The sequence below is a fragment of the Herpailurus yagouaroundi genome, unplaced genomic scaffold (assembly GCF_014898765.1).
Source record: "Herpailurus yagouaroundi ecotype Mexico unplaced genomic scaffold, PumYag 208, whole genome shotgun sequence".
Classification (NCBI taxonomy): domain Eukaryota; kingdom Metazoa; phylum Chordata; class Mammalia; order Carnivora; family Felidae; genus Herpailurus; species Herpailurus yagouaroundi.
The window spans coordinates 7,031,308-7,051,449 of NW_024412439.1; the positions used below are offsets into that span (position 1 = coordinate 7,031,308).

The 20,142-nt window shown below is 47.1% G+C and overlaps 1 protein-coding gene across 1 annotated transcript in view; it reads right to left on the reverse strand.

Moving 5' to 3' along the window:
• The window catches only part of DNAH9 (dynein axonemal heavy chain 9), a 311,907-nt gene that overhangs the window by 188,712 nt on the left and 103,053 nt on the right, over positions 1-20,142 (reverse strand). Inside the window, exons 24-27 of the mRNA XM_040453174.1 lie at positions 17,928-18,066; positions 15,900-16,187; positions 6,995-7,205; positions 1,773-1,900 (exon numbers count right to left, since the gene is read on the reverse strand). Coding sequence (XP_040309108.1) covers positions 1,773-1,900; positions 6,995-7,205; positions 15,900-16,187; positions 17,928-18,066 — 766 coding nt within the window. The remainder of the gene's footprint in view (positions 1-1,772; positions 1,901-6,994; positions 7,206-15,899; positions 16,188-17,927; positions 18,067-20,142) is intronic.

Genomic DNA, 20,142 nt, shown 5'->3' on the forward strand with positions numbered 1-20,142 from the left:
CAGAGAGAGAGGGAGACACAGAATCGGAAACAGGCTCCAGGCTCTGAGCCATCAGCCCGGAGCCCGACGCGGGGCTCGAACTCACGGACCGCGAGATCGTGACCTGGCTGAAGTCAGACGCTTAACCGACTGCGCCACCCAGGCACCTCAGTATTTTCTAAATTTTCTATAAGAATCCTCTATCCCCTTTCCTATTGCCCCCCTGTGACCTCCACCCTTATGTGTGTAAATGCATCAAAAAAAAAATCAGCTCTCTAAAAAGTTTAAATGGATGTCAATGATTTGAATGAGCTAGACCATATGGAATAATAAGGTTATTAAAAGAAAAGAGTTCAGGGGCTCCTGGGTGGCTCAGTTGGTTGAGCGTCTCACTCTTGGTTTCAGCTCAGGTCATGATCTCACAGTTTTGTGGGTTTGAGCCCCAAATCGGGCTCTGAGCTGAGAGCGTGGAGCCTGCTTGGGATTCTCTCTCTCTCTCTCTCTCTCTCTCTCTCTCTCTCTCTTTCTGCCCTCTCCAGATCATGCGGTCTCTCTCTCAAAATATATAAATAAAATTTTAAAAAATGAAAAGAAAAGAGAAGAGCTTAGGCTTCTTTGAAATTGCCATTTCTTTTAAAGTAGTCCCTCTAGCGAAGGGGGGTGAAGGGTGGGCAAAGGGAGTGAAGGGGAGAGAGATACAGGCTTTCAGCTATGGAACAGGTGAGTCACAGGATGAGAGGCACAGCGCAGGGAATATAGCTAACGCCACTGCGATAGCATCGTATGGTGGTAGTGTTGTCTCTAAAGGAGAGGGTTGGGGCGCCTGGGTGGCGCAGTCGGTTGAGCGTCCCACTTCAGCCAGGTCACGATCTCGCGGTCCGGGAGTTCGAGCCCCGCGTCAGGCTCTGGGCTGATGGCTCAGAGCCTGGAGCCTGTTTCCGATTCTGTGTCTCCCTCTCTCTCTGCCCCTCCCCCGTTCATGCTCTCTCTCTGTCCCAAAAATAAATAAACGTTGAAAAAAAAAAATTTTAAAGGAGAGGGTTGTCCAGCCACCATGTCGTGCACCTGAAACTCACGTAACATCGTGTGTCAACTGCACTACAATAAAAAATAAGTAAAGTAGTTCTTTCGGGCGAGCGCACGTTTATTTTAATGGTTCTATAAACGTCGAAACCATCCCAACGCTTCCAACCCTAATGTACCTTCTGAACAAATTCAGGAGCCACCACTTTATTGGTACGAGATTTCCTGGTTTACGAAAAATAAAACATACTCTCCACGGATCAAGGTTTGCCACCATGGAGGACGCCCGACAGGCTCGGAATGTTTCTGACCTTCAGTGTCCGTTTTACAAGAGAGGAAAAACTTAAGAAAGAAGATTCGAATAGATGACTTCCGATTCCTTCCAGCTCTGAGTTTTAAATTAACCTACATGCAGAAGATCGTGAAGACAGTTCCAACAATGCTAAAAATGCACTGAGCATGTGAGTACGCATACGTCCGGTAGTTATGTGATAAAGCCGTTGACTAACCTTATGGCGGCCATCATTTTTACAATATACACATATTTCAAATCAGCACCTTGCACACTTTAAACTTACACAATGTTCTATGTTGATTAGATCTCAGTAAACCTGGGGAAAATTAAAGAAAAAAAAAAAAAAACAACACCTGTAGCAATTCCTTACTCGGGGCCAGCCCTTGTGGGGGATCGAGATTTCCAAATGGGCCCGGGGGGACTGGTTTCCTGGATGATTAGGGATGGCCTGGGCATTTCCCGACGCCCATGATACCTTGTTATCATCCATGACGGTGTTCAGAGACTCAATCCACATTGGATCTATGTCGCCATCCAGTAAGATCCACTTGGGCCCATCGTGGGTGATGTTGGCAAGCTCCCGCATGATGGAAGAGAAGAGTCCTGAAAGGAAGTACGGACAGCTTACCATCCACGTCATCATCTGTCCTATTTCTCGTCAGACAGACTTTCCCTCTTGGCTATAACACCCAGAAGAAGGTGTAAATGGAAGAGACAGGTCAGGACTGGATTTGGATTTTGATCTATGGAAAATCTGACAGTGAGTGCTAAGACGCTCCTTTCTCTGTGCTTCTGTCTGACTTTTAAGAACAAGAGCAAAATGAAAACAAAATCTGATGGTCTGGCTTGGGTGACGAGGGGCCCTAAGAATCATTTCAATAGGCAACTGGGACATGACAGAATTACCTTAAAGCCTTTTAGGTAAGGTTTCATCCTTTGTGATTACAGCCCAGGCTTTGAGAGAAGGGCCAATGGGAATCTAACTGGCATCACGCTAAATTTGTCTCTTAATTTGTAAAGAATCTATTTTCGTGATATTAAGCTTTCCTAATCAATAACGTGGTATGTGTTTTTCATTTCTTCCAACGTTTCTTCGTGTTCCTTCATAAAGTTTTACAGTATTTTCATTCGATGCACCTCTTTGGCTAAATGTATTCCTAAATAATTCATAGTTTTATTGCTATTGTGAACGGCATTTTTTTTCCTGTATTGCCCTTTTCAGCCAGCACAGAGAAAAGCTATTGGATTCTATGTATTTATTGTATGCTTAATTACCTTCAGTAAATTTTCTTTTTTAATTTTTTTTTATTTTTTGAGAGAGAGAGAGAGAGAGAGAGAGAGAGAGAGAGACAGACAGAGCATATGCAGGGGAGGGGCAGAGAGAGAGGGAGACACAGAATCCAAAGCAGGCGCCAGGCTCTGAGCCATCAGCACAGAGCCCGATGCTGGGCTCAAACCCACAGACTGTGAGATCATGACCTGAGCCGAAGTCAGATGCTTAACCGACTGAGCCACCCATGCACCCCTTTAGTAAATTTTCATATTAATTTTAGTGATTCTTTTTTTTCAAAATGTCTCCTGAATTTTCTAGGTACAAAGTTGTATAATCAGCAAGATAATTATTTTTTTCCTTTCCTCTAACTTATACTATCTTTTCCATTTTCTTTAAAAAAAATTTTTTTTTCAACGTTTTTTATTTATTTTTGGGACAGAGAGAGACAGAGCATGAACGGGGGAGGGGCAGAGAGAGAGGGAGACACAGAATCGGAAACAGGCTCCAGGCTCCGAGCCATCAGCCCAGAGCCTGACGCGGGGCTCGAACTCACGGACCGCGAGATCGTGACCTGGCTGAAGTCGGGCGCTTAACCGACTGCGCCACCCAGGCGCCCCTATTCCATTTTCTTGTCTTACTGCATTGTCTACAATCCCACACCAAGCCATGCTGAATAAGGTTGGTAATTGTTCTCCCTGTATTATCCCTGATTTTAATGGAAATGGCTTTAGTTCCTCATCATTCAGAATGCCTTTGTCCCTTCTTTTGGCTTTCGATAAAGATTTATTGATAAAGATTTAGATTTATTATATTTAAGGGATTTCCTTCTATTCCTATTTTACTTAGAGTTCTTAAATCAGGGGGGGTGCCTGGGTGGCTCAGTCGGTTAAGCGGCCGACTTCGGCTCAGGTCATGTTCTCGCGGTCCGTGAGTTCGAGCCCCGCGTCGGGCTCTGTACTGACGGCTCAGAGCCTGGAGCCTGTTTCAGATTCTGTGTCTCCCTCTCTCTGACCCTCCCCCGTTCGTGCTCTGTCTCTGTCTCAAAAATAAATAAACGTTACAAAAAATTAAAAAAAATTAGGAACAGCTACTGAATTTTTAGCGCCTGTTTGTATTGATAGAGCAAGTGAGCGAGTTGGGGCAGGGCAGGGCAGGGCAGGGCAGGGCAGAGAGAGAGAGAGAGAGAGAGAATCTCAAGCAGGCTCCGTGCTCAGCATGGAGCCCAACACAGGGCTCAATCCCACGACCCTGCTAGGATCATGACCTCAGCCAAAATCAAGAGTTGGACGCTCAACCAACTAAGCCACCCAGGTGCCCCCTGAATCTATATTAGTAAGTGAAATTGGGCTGTTTTTGGTTCTACATAAAGGTTGATATCAAGGTTATTCTGGTTTGATAAAATGAACTGAGAGGTGTCCTTTTTTATCATTTTGGAATTTTTTTCCTTTTCACCCATTTACTCGTTTTCTGTTTCCTGTTGAGTAAACTGCCTAAATATTATAATTTGCTAAAGGATCATTCTTCTCCTAGTTTTCCTAACATGTATCATACAATTAAGTGATCTCTTCCACTTTAATCTTTATTTGCTCTTACAGCTACTAATTCTTTTTTTTTTTTTTTTAATTTTTTTTTCAACGTTTATTTATTTTTGGGACAGAGAGAGACAGAGCATGAACGGGGGAGGGGCAGAGAGAGAGGGAGACACAGAATCGGAAACAGGCTCCAGGCTCCGAGCCATCAGCCCAGAGCCCGACGCGGGGCTCGAACTCACGGACCGCGAGATCGTGACCTGGCTGAAGTCGGACGCTTAACCGACTGCGCCACCCAGGCGCCCCACAGCTACTAATTCTTAATCAGCTACATTTTACTCTTTCTCCTCCCATCAATCATGCTCACAGCGGGCTTCTGGTCTTTACAAAGAATCCATAAGCATGTTTTATTTATCCTATAATTTCTTTGTTCCTTCCCATTAATTTCAGACTGTATCTTTATTAAGTTTCTTCTTCCCCATTCTCTTCAGGTTCAGTCTATCAGTCTGAATCATTTCTTACGATAGACACCGCCTTCCTTCATTTCTAGACCACCTTCAAAAATAAAAGTCTAGAGCTCCTGTCTGTTGGTTTCAGACATGACCCTGTTGTTTTCCGTATGTTCTTTTTACTGCTTCAGAGAAGGGATCCCGTGTATTTTTTTTTCTTTCATCTAGGGGTTAAGTGAGCATCTCCTGATGTGTAAGCAGCACAATTATTTTTGGCCACTTTCTTGTTGTCTGTTTCTACTTCTATTGCATTGTTATCAGACAATGTGGCTTGGAAACAGATACTTTTCAATTCACTGCAGTTTCTTCTGGACCCAATTAAACTTCAAATTTTTGTAAGTGTCCCATGAACTGACCAAGAACAGAATATTTTCTACTTATAAGATGCCAATGTTCTAAAACTAGGTGTTACATTGAGTTTGATGACGTATTTTTTTCAATTTCTCTCAGAGTATGCTTATTTTTCTGTTACAGGATCTATCTAGTTTTGAACAAGAGAAAGTAATGTTATCTGTCACATTTCTATTTTTATCAAGCTTCCCTAGAAAATGTTAAAATGTTGCCTTCCATCTACATGGACGTTCTTTTTTCATGAATACAGATTTATGATTATTATAAATCTTCCTTGCCAACGTCTCCAGATTTGATGAATACTGTATGTTTAATAAATTTTTAATTAAAATTCCCACAGAGCTTAAAGTCTGAATTCTATTATGCGAGCTTAAATTTAATATGGAATACTAAGTGCCTGGGACCAGCCAAGAAAGTTACAAGAGAATATTGAGGAGACTTATGTCATCAGACATTAAAATGTTATAAAATGATTATGAACAAGGGTGCCCGGGTGGCTCAGTTAAGCGTCCGACTCTTGGTTTCGGCTCAGGGCACGATCTCACAGTTTGTGAGTTTGCGCCCCACATAGGGCTCTGTGATGACAGCACGGAGCCTGCTTGGGATTCTCTTTCTTTCTCTGCCCCTCCCCCGCTGTTTCTCAAAATAAACAAACAAACATTAAAATGACTGTGAATGGAGTAGAATCATAATTTGTACAGGATTAGATAAATAACAAGTGGACAGAATAGAAAACTCGGAATCGGATCCTGGCGTTTAAAACAGGCTGGTATTTACATTCAGGGAGAAACGATGGTTTGCTTAATGAGCGGTCCTGCCACTTCCAATTATCCATTTGGAAGAAAATAAAGCTGATTCTCTATCTTACCTCACACCAAGCTCCAAAATAAATTCCAGATGGATAAAAAAAAAATGTTCATGGGAAAATAATGTTTAGGACCACATTTACGATACCGTATCTACCGCTGAGCATGAGAGAGCGTGATAAACCAAACAGGAATCCCAGGTGCTAAAAAGAATGGGCAGACAAAATTTTGTCTTTTAAAAAGTGGATGGTAAATATGTCACGAAGTGCCTGTAGACAAATGGTAGAAACCATTAGCAATGCACCCAACAGATACAGGGGTAACACCTCTGACGTATAAAGAACGCGTACAAGCGGAGAAGAACATCGTAAGTGGAAAGAAAATCACAAGAGTCCATTACTAAGGCCAGGAAGGAGGAAAAAATGCTAAGCCTCATTAAGGGTCAGTGAAATAAAAATCGGACAGGTTGCCTATCAAATCCCCTTGTTCTAGGCCCCTGACTGAGGGCCCTGAATGAGAGGAATCCAGGCAGCCAGACCATGATGCAGTCAGACACGGAGACAGGAGGAGGGAGCTAAGAGGTCCTCATTCTGGAAGCCACGTGGGTTTTACAAAGAGGTCCTATGGGCTCCGAGTTTTCTTTTCAGCTCTCTCCCACTGACTGTGCCTCCTTCCGGCATCTACCAGTGACTCTTAAATCTTAGAAGGCGACCCCGGGCTTAGTACTAAGCGAACTGGGATTTGGGACCCTTTGCATCGCTAGAGAAGGGATCGTGGTTCTGGGTCCCGCCCGAGGTGGTGATGAATGGCGTCTCTTGTAGTGATGTCTCCCCATCACTCCTGGGGCCGTGCCGAGAGGAACAGGTGTCCACTGTGAGACGCTACAGCATTTTGGGCAACGAGCTGCGGGCCTCCCCATCCCGCCCACGTATTCATTCCACCTGCCAAGCAATGAGCGGACTCTGACTTGTGCTCTAAAATCTCAGAACCCTGGCTGAGAATGCCTGCCTCGTCTCTCCTCTTTCGATGCCCTCTCTCACGGAGCAGCTGGAAGCGTCCCCAAGGAAAGAGACTATCCCAAGGGCTGAGGTTCCCCTCCGAGCCCACATCAGTGCCTTCCTCTCTCTGATTCTTTTCACCTCCTTCCCCCACTCCGTACAGAGCGGGCCAGCGTCCTTCCCTGTGAAGTTTGCCCCTGGATGTAGACTCAAGCCTGCCCATGGTCTTACCATCCTTCCATTCTCTGGTAGCTGGATTGATGATACCAAAGAGCTCATCGTTTGTGACTGCTTTGGGGTTGAGGTCCACCCAGACGGGGCGACGCTTCATGATCTGATGGGTCTTGTGCAAGGATCTGAGCACCTGAGACTTGCCGGCCCCAGCGTTGCCCACCACGAACACCGAGTGCCGCACTGCCAGGAGCTCCTCCAGCTGGGCCACCTGGGGAGACACAACGTCATCAGCCAAAGGGACCGACCTCTGCACTTGCATCCCAAGCGCTCATCCGTGGGGCCAGGCTGGTCCCCAAGGTGAGACCCGATGTCAACAGAGGAAGGGATCCGAGCGAGGGGTCCTAAGTGTGGGGGCAACGTACTTGTTCATCATTCAGTCGTATAATTATTAGTCCCCAACTAAGTGCCGGAGAGCGGGGCAGTCGGAGGGAGATTCAGAGAGGACGTCCCTGCCCTCCGTGAGCTTCCAGGCTAACGGGGAAGCGTAATGGTTTGCCGTGATCGGGGGATTTGTGAAGTGCCATGGGAACGGATAGGAAGAGACAGTTGATTTTGTACAGATAGAGGGGACAAGAAAGGCTGCCCAGAGGAGAAGGGGGCATTTGAACTGGGCTCCAGGGGTGGGTTTGCCAGGAAGATGAATAGTGGGGGTGGGGGGGATATTCCAAGCAGAGGTAAGGGCACAGACAAAGGCTTGTGGTGTGACAGAGCACGACGTGGGTGGCCGGATGTTTTGATGAGCCTGGAGTCCAGGAGTCCCTTGGGGACAACGGTGGCACTGGCGCCCTTATGGCTCTTGTTCTGCCTTGCCTCCAGCCTGGCCTTTCCACACTGTTGTGGGGGTGCATCCCCTGGGGTGAAAGTCTGATCACGTCACTGCCATCACTCTGTCCCTTTAGTGGCTCTCCAGAGCTTCGGTGAGGAAACCCCAAATCCTCAGCCTGGCTGACAAGGTCCTTTTGCAGACGGGCCCAAGTCAGCTTCCGGCCCATCTCCCCTCCCCCCAGCACGCACATTCCAGGGGGACAACCGGGATTCTTTAACGATGTTCTTTCCTGAGTCTGCGCCTTTCAAGACAGGGTACTTTTGCTTCAGACCTTCCCCTTTCTCCTGCTTCCTCTGCCCAGACCTGGACATCCCTCAGCCTGTAGGTACCTACATACGAGCACTCATCAGTGCCGCGGTGGTTACTCCTCTCCCTGTGAGATTCTAAGCCCATCGGAGGCAGGCTAGGAGGGATTTCTCATCTTTTTTTAAAAAAGTTTTTAATGTTTATTTTTCAGAGAGAGAGAGAGGGGGAGAGAGAGAGCGAGCAGGGAGGGGCACAGAGAGAGGGAGACCCAGAATCTGAAGCAGGCTCCAGGCTCTGAGCTGTCGGCACAGAGCCCGACGCGGGGCTTGAACTCACAAACCATGAGATCATGACCTAAGCCAAAGTTAGATGCTTAACCGACTGAGCCACCCAGGCACCCCAAGAATTTATCTTTTTATTTCCAGTGTCTAGCAGAGAATCTGGCAAACACCAAGCATTGAACAAGTATTTGCTGAAAATGGGAAGGATGGCTGGAAGGGCTAGGCAGCCCCTATTGTGAAAGGTCTTATACATCTTGGGCTAAGACGTTCAAACTTTAATATAGATCAAGCGTATTTTATTTAAAAATTTTTATTTATTTTTGAGAGGGGGCAGGGCAGAGAGAACATTGAGCAGGGGAGAGGCAGGGAAAGAGGGAGAGAGAGAATCCCAGGCAGGCTCTGCACCATCAGCATGGAGCCTGATGTGGGGCTCGATCTCATGAACTGTGAGATCATGACCTGAACTGAAGTCGGACGCTCAACTGACTGAGCCACCCAGGCACCTCTAGATCAAATATATTTTGCACTATAAGATCCTTAATGGCTGAGTTAAGTGAACCGAAGAGGTAATGTACTGGATATTGACACAACAGTGGAACAATACAAAGATTTTTCCCCATACGTTTATTTCCCGTTTTTCAAAAGTGATAAAAAGTAATTGCTCTAATTTTTTTTTTTAATTTGAGAGAGACAGAGCACAAGCAGGGGAGAGGTGCAGAAGGAGACAGGAAGAGGGAGAGAGGAAGACAGAGGAAGAGGGAGGGAGAAGGAAAAAGAGAGAGACAGGGAGGGAGGGAGGGAGGGAGAATCTCAAGCAGCCTCTACACTCAGTGTGGAGCCTGACGCGGGGCTCAGTCCCACAACCCTGGGATCGTGACCTGAGCCGAAATGGAGAGTCAGATGCCTAATGGACTGAGCCACCCAGGAGCCCATAATTTGTCTATTTTAAAACAATTAAGTGATACAGGCGTTAAAATGAGTTCTGGGGGATCAGGAGGAGAGCGGCACTACTGAGCTCACTATAAAGGTAGCGGATGAGGGCACCTGGGTGGCGCAGTCGGTTAAGCGTCCGACTTCAGCCAGGTCACGATCTCGCGGTCCGTGAGTTCGAGCCCCGCGTCAGGCTCTGGGCTGATGGCTCGGAGCCTGGAGCCTGCTTCCGATTCTGTGTCTCCCTCTCTCTCTGCCCCTCCCCCGTTCATGCTGTGTCTCTCTCTGTCCCAAAAATAAATAAACGTTGAAAAAAAAAATTTTTTTTTTAATTTAAAAAAAATTAAAAAAAAATAAATAAAGGTAGCGGACGAGTGGCTGTTTGGGGAGCAAGATGATTAGCTTCCACTGTGCCAGACTGATTTACTGAGATACTGAGTTTTGCTTTCCACGGAATCCATATTTTTCTCTCCTCTGTCCCCAGCTGCTGCTAGAACTCTGAGTCAGGGCCCAAAAGCACCCAAAAGGGGATTCGCGTCCTTCAGGGACTTAACGCAGCATCTTTCCAGATAAGGAGAGTGTTGGGAAGGGCCTGTGGGAGCTGCCATCTAAAGCTAATATATGGAGGCAAGAGAGTCGGCCACGTGAAGATCTCTGGGCGATGTTCCAGGTAGGGGGACAGTGAGTACAAAACCCTCAGGTTTCAGCTGTGAGCCTGGAGGGCTCAAGGAACAGAAAAGAAAGGTGGGGTGGGGAAGAGTGTAAGGTAAGAGTGGTAAGCAGAGGTCAGATGTGCAGGAACGGGGACTTGGAATTGTATTCTTTTTTTGTTTGTTTAGCTTTTTTTTTTTTTTTTGTGTGAGGGGAGAGAGAAAGGAGAGAAGGAGAGGGGGAGGGGCAGAAAAGCAGGGAGACACAGAGTCCGAAGCAGGCTCCCGGCTCCGAGCTGTCAGCACAGAGCCCCATACGGGGCTCGAACCCGTGAACCGTGAGATCGTGAACGGAGCTGAAGTTGGACACTTAACTAAGCCACCCAGGCGTCCCAGAATTTTATTCTAAGTACAACAGAAAGCATTTGGAGGATTTAAGCATGAAACTGGCCCGAGGGCATTGCATTAAAAAAATGAAGGAGGGGAAAACGGAGCCCTGGTTATCGAACTGAGACTGTATTCTATTCCTACATCATTTCTTTTTCCCATGAACAACTTCTGACTGCTTCCCTGATCCTGAAAGACTTAAAATCACTCTCTAGTTCCATTGACTTCTTTTTACTCACTTCTACAGCGTTATTGAGATAGCATTCAAGTACCATAAAACTCACCCTTTTAAAGTGTACAATTCGATGCTTTCGAGCATATTCACGGGACTGTACGACTGTCACCACCATTAAGACATTTTCTTCACTCCAAAAGGAAAAACCATACCACGAGTAGCCCCTCCTTATCCTCTGACTCCTACCCCAGCTCCGGCAGCCCTTGATATACAGTCTGCCTCTATAGACTATTCTGGGCACTTCATACAAACAGATCTAGAACAATATGTGGTATTTTGTGGATGGCCTCTTTTACTCATGACGTTTCCAAGGCTCATCTGTGCCGTGGTGCATACTAGCCCTTCCTTCCTTTATGGTTGAATCAAATTCCGCTGTGTAGGTGGGTCACAATTTGATTATCTGTGTACCAACCGATGGATGGGTCATTTCTATTCTCCAACTATTATGAATCTATCAGCTTTTGACAGTATCCCTGTCCTTCCCTTTCTCTCCTATCTTCAGCCAGATGCATTATACCCTTACGTTGCTATGTTTGATAATAGTTACATGCCATTCTATCCATATATCCAGACCTTCTCTGTTTTCTGGGATTGTAAGGGTTGAAGACCAGTCATGACTTGTGTTTTTATGGCCATAGAGATTTTTCATTGCAGGAGAAAGTAGTTGCCTGGAATGTGTTGTGTTCTCTATGAGCCTGGTGTCATGACCTGACACATGATGTTCTCAGCATTAACCCATGGATACTCTTTTCTTACACTCCATATGTTGATCAATATCAGGTTCTGTTTACTTAAAAAAAAATTGGGGGGGCGCCTGGGTGGCTCAGTCAGGCGTCTGACTTCGGCTCAGGTCATGATCTCACAGTTTCTGGGTTTGAGCCCCGTGTTGGGCTCTGTGTTGACATCTCAGAGCCTGGAGCCTGCTTTGGATTCTCTGTCTCCCTCTCTCTCTGCTCCTCCCCCACACATGCCGTCTCTGTCAAAAATAAAACATTAAAAAAAAATTTTTTTTTAATTGGGGGATGCCTGGGTGGCTCAGTCACTCAAGCATCCAACTCTTGGTTTCGGCTCAGGTCATGATCTCCTGGTTTGACCCCGTGTTGGGCTCTGTGCTGACAGCATGGGGCCTGCTTAGAATTCTCTTTCCCTCTTTTCTCTCTCAAAATAAATAAATAAATATTCAGAAAAGTTTCAGACCGTGACTTTTTTCTCTTGGTGTTCTAATTGCTTTCCTTTTTCTTTGTTAAAATAAAAGACGTTTGCCTTAGAAGTTTAATAAAATTACATAAACTTTCATCATGATGATCTATTCTTGCCTCAGCATATCCATTTTGAGGTCTTTTGTTGGAGACTGTGAACTTCCTGCCCTGATTTGGATGGATCGCTTTCTAGGTCTGCTGACAGCTATAATGCTAAGGTTTCTTTTTCTGATTCTTGGTGTTTTGAAACCCGTGGCATTATTATTTTTCACCCTCAGTTTTCCATAGTAGGTCTTCAAGTACCATTCAAAAGGGTGCATAACCCCGATGTCTATAGCAGCGTTATTTACAATGGCCAAGATATGGAAGCAACCCGAATGTCCACTGACGGAGGAAATGGATAAAGATGTGGTATATACATGCAATGGGATGTTATTCAGCCTTAAAAAAGAATGAAATCTTGCCATTCGCAGTGATGTGGACGGAGCTAGAGAACATAACACTAAGCGAAATAAGTCAGTCAGAGGAAGACAAATACCGTATGATCTCACTCAAATGTGGAATTTGAGACACAAATGAGTAAAGGGAATAAAAGGAGACAAATCAAGAAACAGACTCTTAGCTATAGAGAACATACTGATGGCTACCAGCGGGGAGGTGGTCAGGGGGATGGGTGAAATCAGGGATGGGGGTTAAGGGGGGCACGTTAGTGATGAGCATCGGGTGATGTATGGGAATTGCTGAATCAATATATTGTTGTATACCTGAGACTAATATTACACTGTATGTCAACTGGAATTAAAAACAATTTTTTTTAACATTTATTTTGGAGAGACAGAGACAGAGCATGAGCAGGGGAGGGGCAGAAAGAGAGGGAGGCACAGAATCTGAAGCAGGCTCCAGGCTCCGAGCTGTCAGCACAGAGCCCGACATGGGGCTCAAACCCACGCACCATGAGATCCTGACCTGAGCCAAAGCTGGATGCTCACCTGACTGAGCCACCCAGGTGCCCCTCAACTGGAATTTAAATACAAACAAAACCAAACATCTGTTTCTCCAGCTCTAGAAAGTTCTTTCTAAAATTCCCATTGGTCACACGTTGCATAACCTAGATCAACCTTCTCTGTTATCCAGACTCTTGCATTTTCATGGGGCGCCTGGGTGGCGCAGTCGGTTAAGCGTCTGACTTCAGCCAGGTCACGATCTCGCGGTCCGTGAGTTCGAGCCCCGCGTCGGGCTCTGGGCTGATGGCTTGGAGCCATCCGATTCTGTGTCTCCCTCTCTCTCTGCCCCTCCCCCGTTCATGCTCTGTCTCTCTCTGTCCCAAAAATAAATAAACATTGAAAAAAAAATTTTTTTAAAAAGAAAAAGTCTATCCACCACACTTGGGAGGAGGGAGGTTGGGTGTGGGGATAGACAGGCAAAACACAGTCACAGCTGTGAAGGACCAGGTAAAGTTTTGCTTTCCTCGGTGAAATGTAATCTCAGAGATGCGAGCAGACACCAATTTGCAATTCTATTTATATACAGCCGCTGGGGCTTAATCTCAACCAATTGTATTGTATTCCATGCTAGAAAAGCCTCCAGGAGGCTTTTATGGCGCCCCATGGCATAGAAGGAACAAGGCCCTCTAGTCCATTAACGTCCTCAAGGGGGAGCACGTTCTCGCTCATGAAACCCTCAGTGGCATATCCTGCAGAAGTAATGGCCGTCCAGCTTCCTCATCTGTAAAGTATCTCACCTGCTCCATCGGCCTCGGTGGTTCGGGGGGAGGGGGGAGGGGGGCAGGGGAGGGTCAGATGTGATACATAAAGTAAGACACCCGCGAGCTCTCAAGCAGCGTTCACAGAATTCCTAAAGATATCACTGCACAGGAAAACAATCCAGCCATGCTCCTGTACCCTGGGACCCTCTCTTGTGGCACCTGTCACACCCTCCTTCAAGGTATAGTTACTTGTGGGCAGATACATCTACTGTTGCAACAGTCACGCCTCCTGAAAACGTGACTGTCTGCAAAGGTGCTCAGTAAAAACGACAGACTTACGGAAAAACGGGATTGGGGCGGACCAGTCAAAAGGGACAGAACTTAGAGGGGAGTCTGGGCGGCTCAGTCGGGCGGGCATTCGACTTTGGCTCAGGTCATGATCTCATGGCTTGTGAGTTCGAGCCCCGCGTTGGGCTCTGTGCTGATGGCTCAGAGCCTGGAGCCTGCTTCGGATTCTGTGTCTCCCTCTCTCTCTCTGCCCCTCCCCTGCTTGTACTCTGTCTCTGTCTCTCAAAAGTAAATAAATGTTAAAACATTTTTTTAAAAAGTGCAGAACTTTGTATCCAAAGCCCGAAAAATTTTGACAATGCATCCTAATCCTAGGAAAAATGTTAGCACAGTTAAATCGCTAGAGCGTTTGCTCCTTGCCTCACGTTGGCCAATCTTTTCTCTCTCTTGCACGCTATCTTTCTCAATGTTTTTATATTATTTATATATTTTATTTATAAACCACAGTTTACAGTTCATTGTGCAACTTTTCTTAGAAATTTCTACACCCAACATGAGGCTCGAACTCCCGACCTCAAGATCGAGAGTCACACGCTCCTCTGACTGAGCCAGCCAGGTGCCCCTATTTTTTTTTTTTTTCATAGGATTTTTAAAAAGTAATCTCTATGCCCAGTGTGGGGCTTGAACTTGCAACCCTGTGATCAGGAGTTCCAGGCTCCACAGACTGGGCCAGCCGGGTGCCCCAACTGGGGTACCTGTGTGCTTCCTTTTCCAAGAGGTAGGTCATGGGCACACTCACTTCTAATAAAGACCATTTTAATCATGATTAAAGATCTGTTCTAGACAGAGCCCTTCTCTTTAATCCACTGTTTTAATGCAAGGAGAGAAATGTCTTCACCTGTCCTGAGCATCCTCCAGAAAATAGTAGAAACCACCATGGCTCCAAAGGCCTCGAAACCTATTATACTTTCCCTGAAGTTTCAGATTTTTTTTCCCTGAAACTCTATACGTACTGGTAAGCAGACTCATTTTCTGTTGCTGCTCTAACAAATTACCACAAAAGTGTTGGCTTGAAACAACCCAAAGTCATTATCTCACAGCTTAGGTGGTCAGAAGTCCAAAGTGGGTCTCACAAAGTGGGGCAACAAGGTGTTGACAGGGCCCGTCCCTTCTGGGGCCTTCTATGGGAGCATCCGTTTCTTGCCTTTTCCAGCATCTAGACGCCTCCCGCATTTCCTGGTGCATGGCCCCCTCCTCCACCTTCAAAGTCAGTAATGGCTGGTGGAATTTTAACTATGGAGTTATGGAGATAACTATGGACACGTCCTCCTGTGTCCCTCTTTCATTTACAACGACCACCGTCATGGGGCACCTGGGTGGTCCAGTTGGTCAAGTGTCCGACTCTTGGTTTCGGCTCAGATCACGATCTCACGGTTGGTGAGTTCTAGCCCTGCATCGGGTTGTGTGCCTACAGCACGGAACCTGCTTGGGATTCTCTCTTTCTGCCCCTCCCCTACGGGTGCGATCTCTCTCTCTCTCTCTCAAAATAAATACACTTCAAATAAATCTTAAAGACCACCATGGTTATATAGGGCCACCTAGGTAACCCATGATCATCGTCCCATCTTAAGGTCAGCCCGTTAGCAGCCTTCATTCCACCTGCAGCCCTCATCTCCTCTTGCCATGTAACATAACGTACGTCCTGGGGACTGGGCTGCAGACATTATCCTGCCTGCCACACTCAGGGTTTGTTTGTTTTTCTTCCCTTAATTGTGAGAAAGCTTGCCCCTGACCACTTCAGAACGTTCCCAAGCTCGGAAAACTGCCTAAGAACCAGCATGACTTCCAATTTCATCATTGCTCTGAAATCACGTCTGAAGTAGTTCATGGGAAAATAACACGTGAAGCAGCAGCGGAATGGCTCGTGTTCCTCTGCCGGATCGTGAGCCTTCTGATGGCAGGGGCCCCGTCCTTCCCTCACATTCCCCACCACACATTCTGCATGGTGGGTGCCCCAGTAAAGAGCTCTTGAAACGAATTCCTACTGGGTAGATACATATTTGTACATCTAAGGCAACCCTTTGGATTGAGGACGACCCATCATCCAAGAAAAGCGTTGAGCGACAAGAAGAGCTTGGGAGGGAGAACCGTGTACCTTGAGCACAAAGTTGTCCTCGGCCTGGAGCTTCAGCTCCACCACGGCCTTCCGAACCAAGGCTTCGAAGTTGAGGTCTCTCCTCCGAGGGACATCCAGGGCAGGAAAGAGGTCCCCAATCAGGCCCATGAACACTGGCACATCATCGGTCACGATCTTGGGGATGTTGAAGTCTCTGAGGGAGCGCATCAGGACCTGGTCCTCGGGGCGGTCAGGGTCTCCTCGCTTCAGGGATCCCGCCACCACCAGCACCGACTTGATGGCCCGCAGGCCCCAGTCATAGTGGTCCTGAGGGAAGGCGGCACGGGTCAGGCCAGAGTCGCTGGGATGCAGAGCGCCACGTGCCCGTGCTGGCGTCCACACAATTACCAGCGGGTCACTTCCGAGGCCAAGGCAGAGGCACAGGGCAAGACCAATGACACGGGACATCAGGGTCACGGATGATGACAAAGCAGACCCAGAGCATCCCGGGGGCTGAGGGTCGGAGAAACCAAACAGAACCACTTCCCGACCCACCCGGCTTCTCCTTGTACATTCAGAGAGCTGAAGGGTATCCGGGAGGCAGCCATGTTGGCTTAGATATGGCGGAGGCTGAGCTCACAAGCTCTACACCTTGGAGGCCTCCAAACTCTCTGAGGAAAGCAACTGAAAACAATCACTGGTAGCAACCAGGAGAAAGGAAATTCCAAGAGTTTAAGCAAGAGACAGGGGGGCTTGGATTGAAGGTGGTAGAAAGAAAACGAGACGGATTTGAGAGAGGGCCAGAGCGGGCAACGAACAACAGCTCGTCCGTGGTTAGGTGCAGGGCTGTGGAAGACGAAAATGCCGAGGAGGACTCCCAGGGTTCCAGAATCAGCAAGCAAGTAAGTGACGGTTTCGCGTAGTGAAGCAAGGAATGTGGGGGAAGCGGGCTGGGGTGGGGTGGGGACCTGTGGCAGAAACCAGTGAATATGAGGGTTTGGAGGTCACAAGAGAGGCTCAGGGTGGAGTTGTGAATGTCGGTCGCTGGCCTGGACGTTAGTGGTGGTGGGGAATCTACGGAAAGAATGCAATGACCAAGGGGCCTGGGAAGCATGAGGCAACAGGAGAGGTTTTTAAAGAAATCCACCTTGGACAGATTTCACAGGGCCGGGTGTTCCCCGTGCTGTGGCAGCAAAGATGGTCCCTGTGAGCCCCGGACGGAGGAGAAACTCAGTGGGAACAGCCCAAGGAAGGCTGACTGGCTGTCCTGCCACCAAGAGATTCTCCGTCACATCCCGTCCCGTGCAGAGCCCAACATGGGACCTGAACTCACGACCCTGAGATCAAGACCCAAGCTGAGATCAAGAGTTGGACACTTAACTGACTGAACCACTCGGGTGCCCCCTTCGGCATTTTTTTTTTTTAAGTTTATTTATTTTGCGATAGAGACGGCACGAGCGGGGGAGGGGCAGGGAGCGAGGGAGAGAGAGAATGCCAAGCAGTCTCCAGGCTCTGAGCGGTCGGCACAGAGCCTGACATGGGGCTCAAACCCACAAAACTGGGAGATCATGACCTGCGCAGAAACCAAGAGTCAGAGACTTAACCAAATGAGCCACCCAGGTGCCCCCTTCGGCATGTTTTAAGGTGCTATTCCTGTGTGGGGGCCTCCCCTAGGCAGCAGCCACATTTAAGGACAAGTGGTGAGGTACATGGGGCTCGATGACTATCTCCCCAACCCTCTCCCCCATCTCGTGTCCCTCTGGGTAGAGACCGTTCCCTCCAAGGGAGTTTCAGTGGCCACTGAGGTGTTTCTCACGGGACACAGGTGGTCGATGAGGTGCTAACTAGTCTGTGAAAAAAAATAAGTTTGGGGGCCGAGTAAGATTTTTTTTTTTAACGCTAAGAAAATGAATACGAATCTTTGTTGTGGAAGTGTGCAGAACTCATACTATGCTTATGGGCGCATTGACAGAAGGCTCTAATGTTTCCCTATGACATCGGCCCCGAGCCCCGTCCAGAGGTGGGGCGATCACGTGACTGGTGGTCCAGCGTCACTAGAGAGAGTACCTGTTTAGAGAGCAGCTCTTTGCACAACCGATAAAGGGTGATGAACTTTCTGGCCAACGCCCGTGCTTCAATGAATCCTTCTGCCACCAGCATGATCTCACAGATCAACTCGAAGTCTGGAACCACCATCGCGCAAGGCCTGTGAACAGGGGACAGGGGGCCAAGATAGTTTTCCTAACCACGGCTGAAGGGTGGCAGAGGGGGGCGGTGCTGGTAAGACAACAGACACTGGCTGGGATCACGGACAGAGGCATCTGTGAGGATAAACATCTTGGCCCTTAGCAATGGTTTCGTCTAAGACTTCCAACTTACAGATGAAGTGATGAAGGGTATGGGACGTGAGTTGTCTTGTCCAAGGTGATGGGTGATAGTAGCAGGTGGGGACAGGATCGGGGCTACAGCTCATGTTGTAACCTGGGTCCAGTGAGCCTTCCACAGGCACAGATCAGTAAAGCTTTGGTAATTAGTAATTTATTAGATTAGTTGTTCCTATAATAGATTAGGGACTCTGGTTGAAGAATCGGGTCTCTCCTGGGGTCCACAAGAATCTATATCTCATTTTCAAGACGTGCGTCTCCTCCAAGCCTAGACGCTCGGGGCCTATTCTGTACTTATGTGCGTACAAATCTAAGTATCTAATGCCGAGGTCTCAAGTAAATACCCATTAACCCCATCTTGCCACAAAACGGTATATAGGGGAATTTTTGTCTTTCTGTAAGGATTTACTTTGATTTTTTTTCCTGCCTGGCTCTAGAAACATTTGATTGCAAAATCACTTATTTTTCAAGTTAGTTTATTAGGTATATACCAGGAGCCTAAGGTCATTTACAGTTCTTTAATCGCATTTTCCCCATGCGGATATAAGATTTTCACTAACATATAGCTCAAGAACATTTTTCCTTTAAATTATTTTTCATGGCATTCAAACAGATTCTCAACCTGAAATATTTTGCAACCTGAAATAAGGTTAAACATGCATCCATACAATAGCATGCAACACGGCTGTGGAAAATAATGCTATAGAAGGAAAACTATTTAATGGTACGGGAAAAATTTTTCTTAAATTTTTTTAATGTTTATTTATTTTTGAGAGAGACAGACAGAGCGTGAGTGGGGGAAGGGCAGAGAGGAGGGAGACACAGAATCCGAAGCAGGCTCCAGGCTCTGAGCTGTCAGCACAGAGCCCGATGTGGGGCTCGAACCCACAAACCAGAAGATTATGCCTGAGCTGAAGTCTGATGCTTAACCGACTAAGCCACCCAGGCGTCCCTGACACGGGAAAATATTAATTAACGAAGGCAGGATACCAACTTGTACAGGGTCTTATCCCAAGTTCAAAAAAGGAATATAGTCTGCCCACCCAAGGTCAGAAGGAGGAATGCCAAAGGGTCACATGATCTCTGGATGAAAGCATTCAGATGGGGAGGGCCGAGGTTCTGGAATCAGACCGACTGGGTTAGAACCCCAGTTCTGCGGCTTGCTCCTTGGGCTACTGGCTAACCCCGGTGATCACGATTACTACCCTGGGCCTTTGCGGACTCTGTTTTCTCCCTGAACAAGGGGGGCACGAATAGTGTCTTCCTCACGGGGCTTTTTGAAAACAAGGCGTAAAAGCAGATGTTTGTATTTATCGCTTATTTTTAAAGTTTTTATTTATTTAATTTGAGAGAGAGAAAGAGAGAACAGGGGAGGGACAGAGAGATAAGGAGAGAGAGAATCCCAAGCAGGCTCCACACCATCAGCACAGAGCCCAACGTGGGGTTCGAACTCACGCACCGTGAGATCATGACCTGAGCCAAAACCAAGAGCAGGATGTTCAACCGACTGAGCCACCCAGGTGTCCCTTTTATTGTTTCTATAAATATTTTCTCCACCCCCCCCACCCCCAATTTTCTTCTATAGATAAATGTTGCCTTTACGCTCAGGGAAAAAGAAACGTAGAGTAGTCCTGACCTCCGTTACTGTTTGCAACCCAAGTGCATTTAATACATAATTTGGTGCAAACAAACAACAGACCTATTCTGTGCCATCCGTTCAGGCCTGGTGATGTTCCATTAGGAACAGTCCAGTAGGCAGAAAATCAGAAGCCGTGAGGCCTCTTTATTTTGTTGGGCTGACTTTCCTTTCCCGAGAAAAAGAATGGAGACCCCAGCCCCTTCTAGAAAATGCATTTGCGTTTTCTTATCACAATAAAGAAGATTTAAACGCATGACAA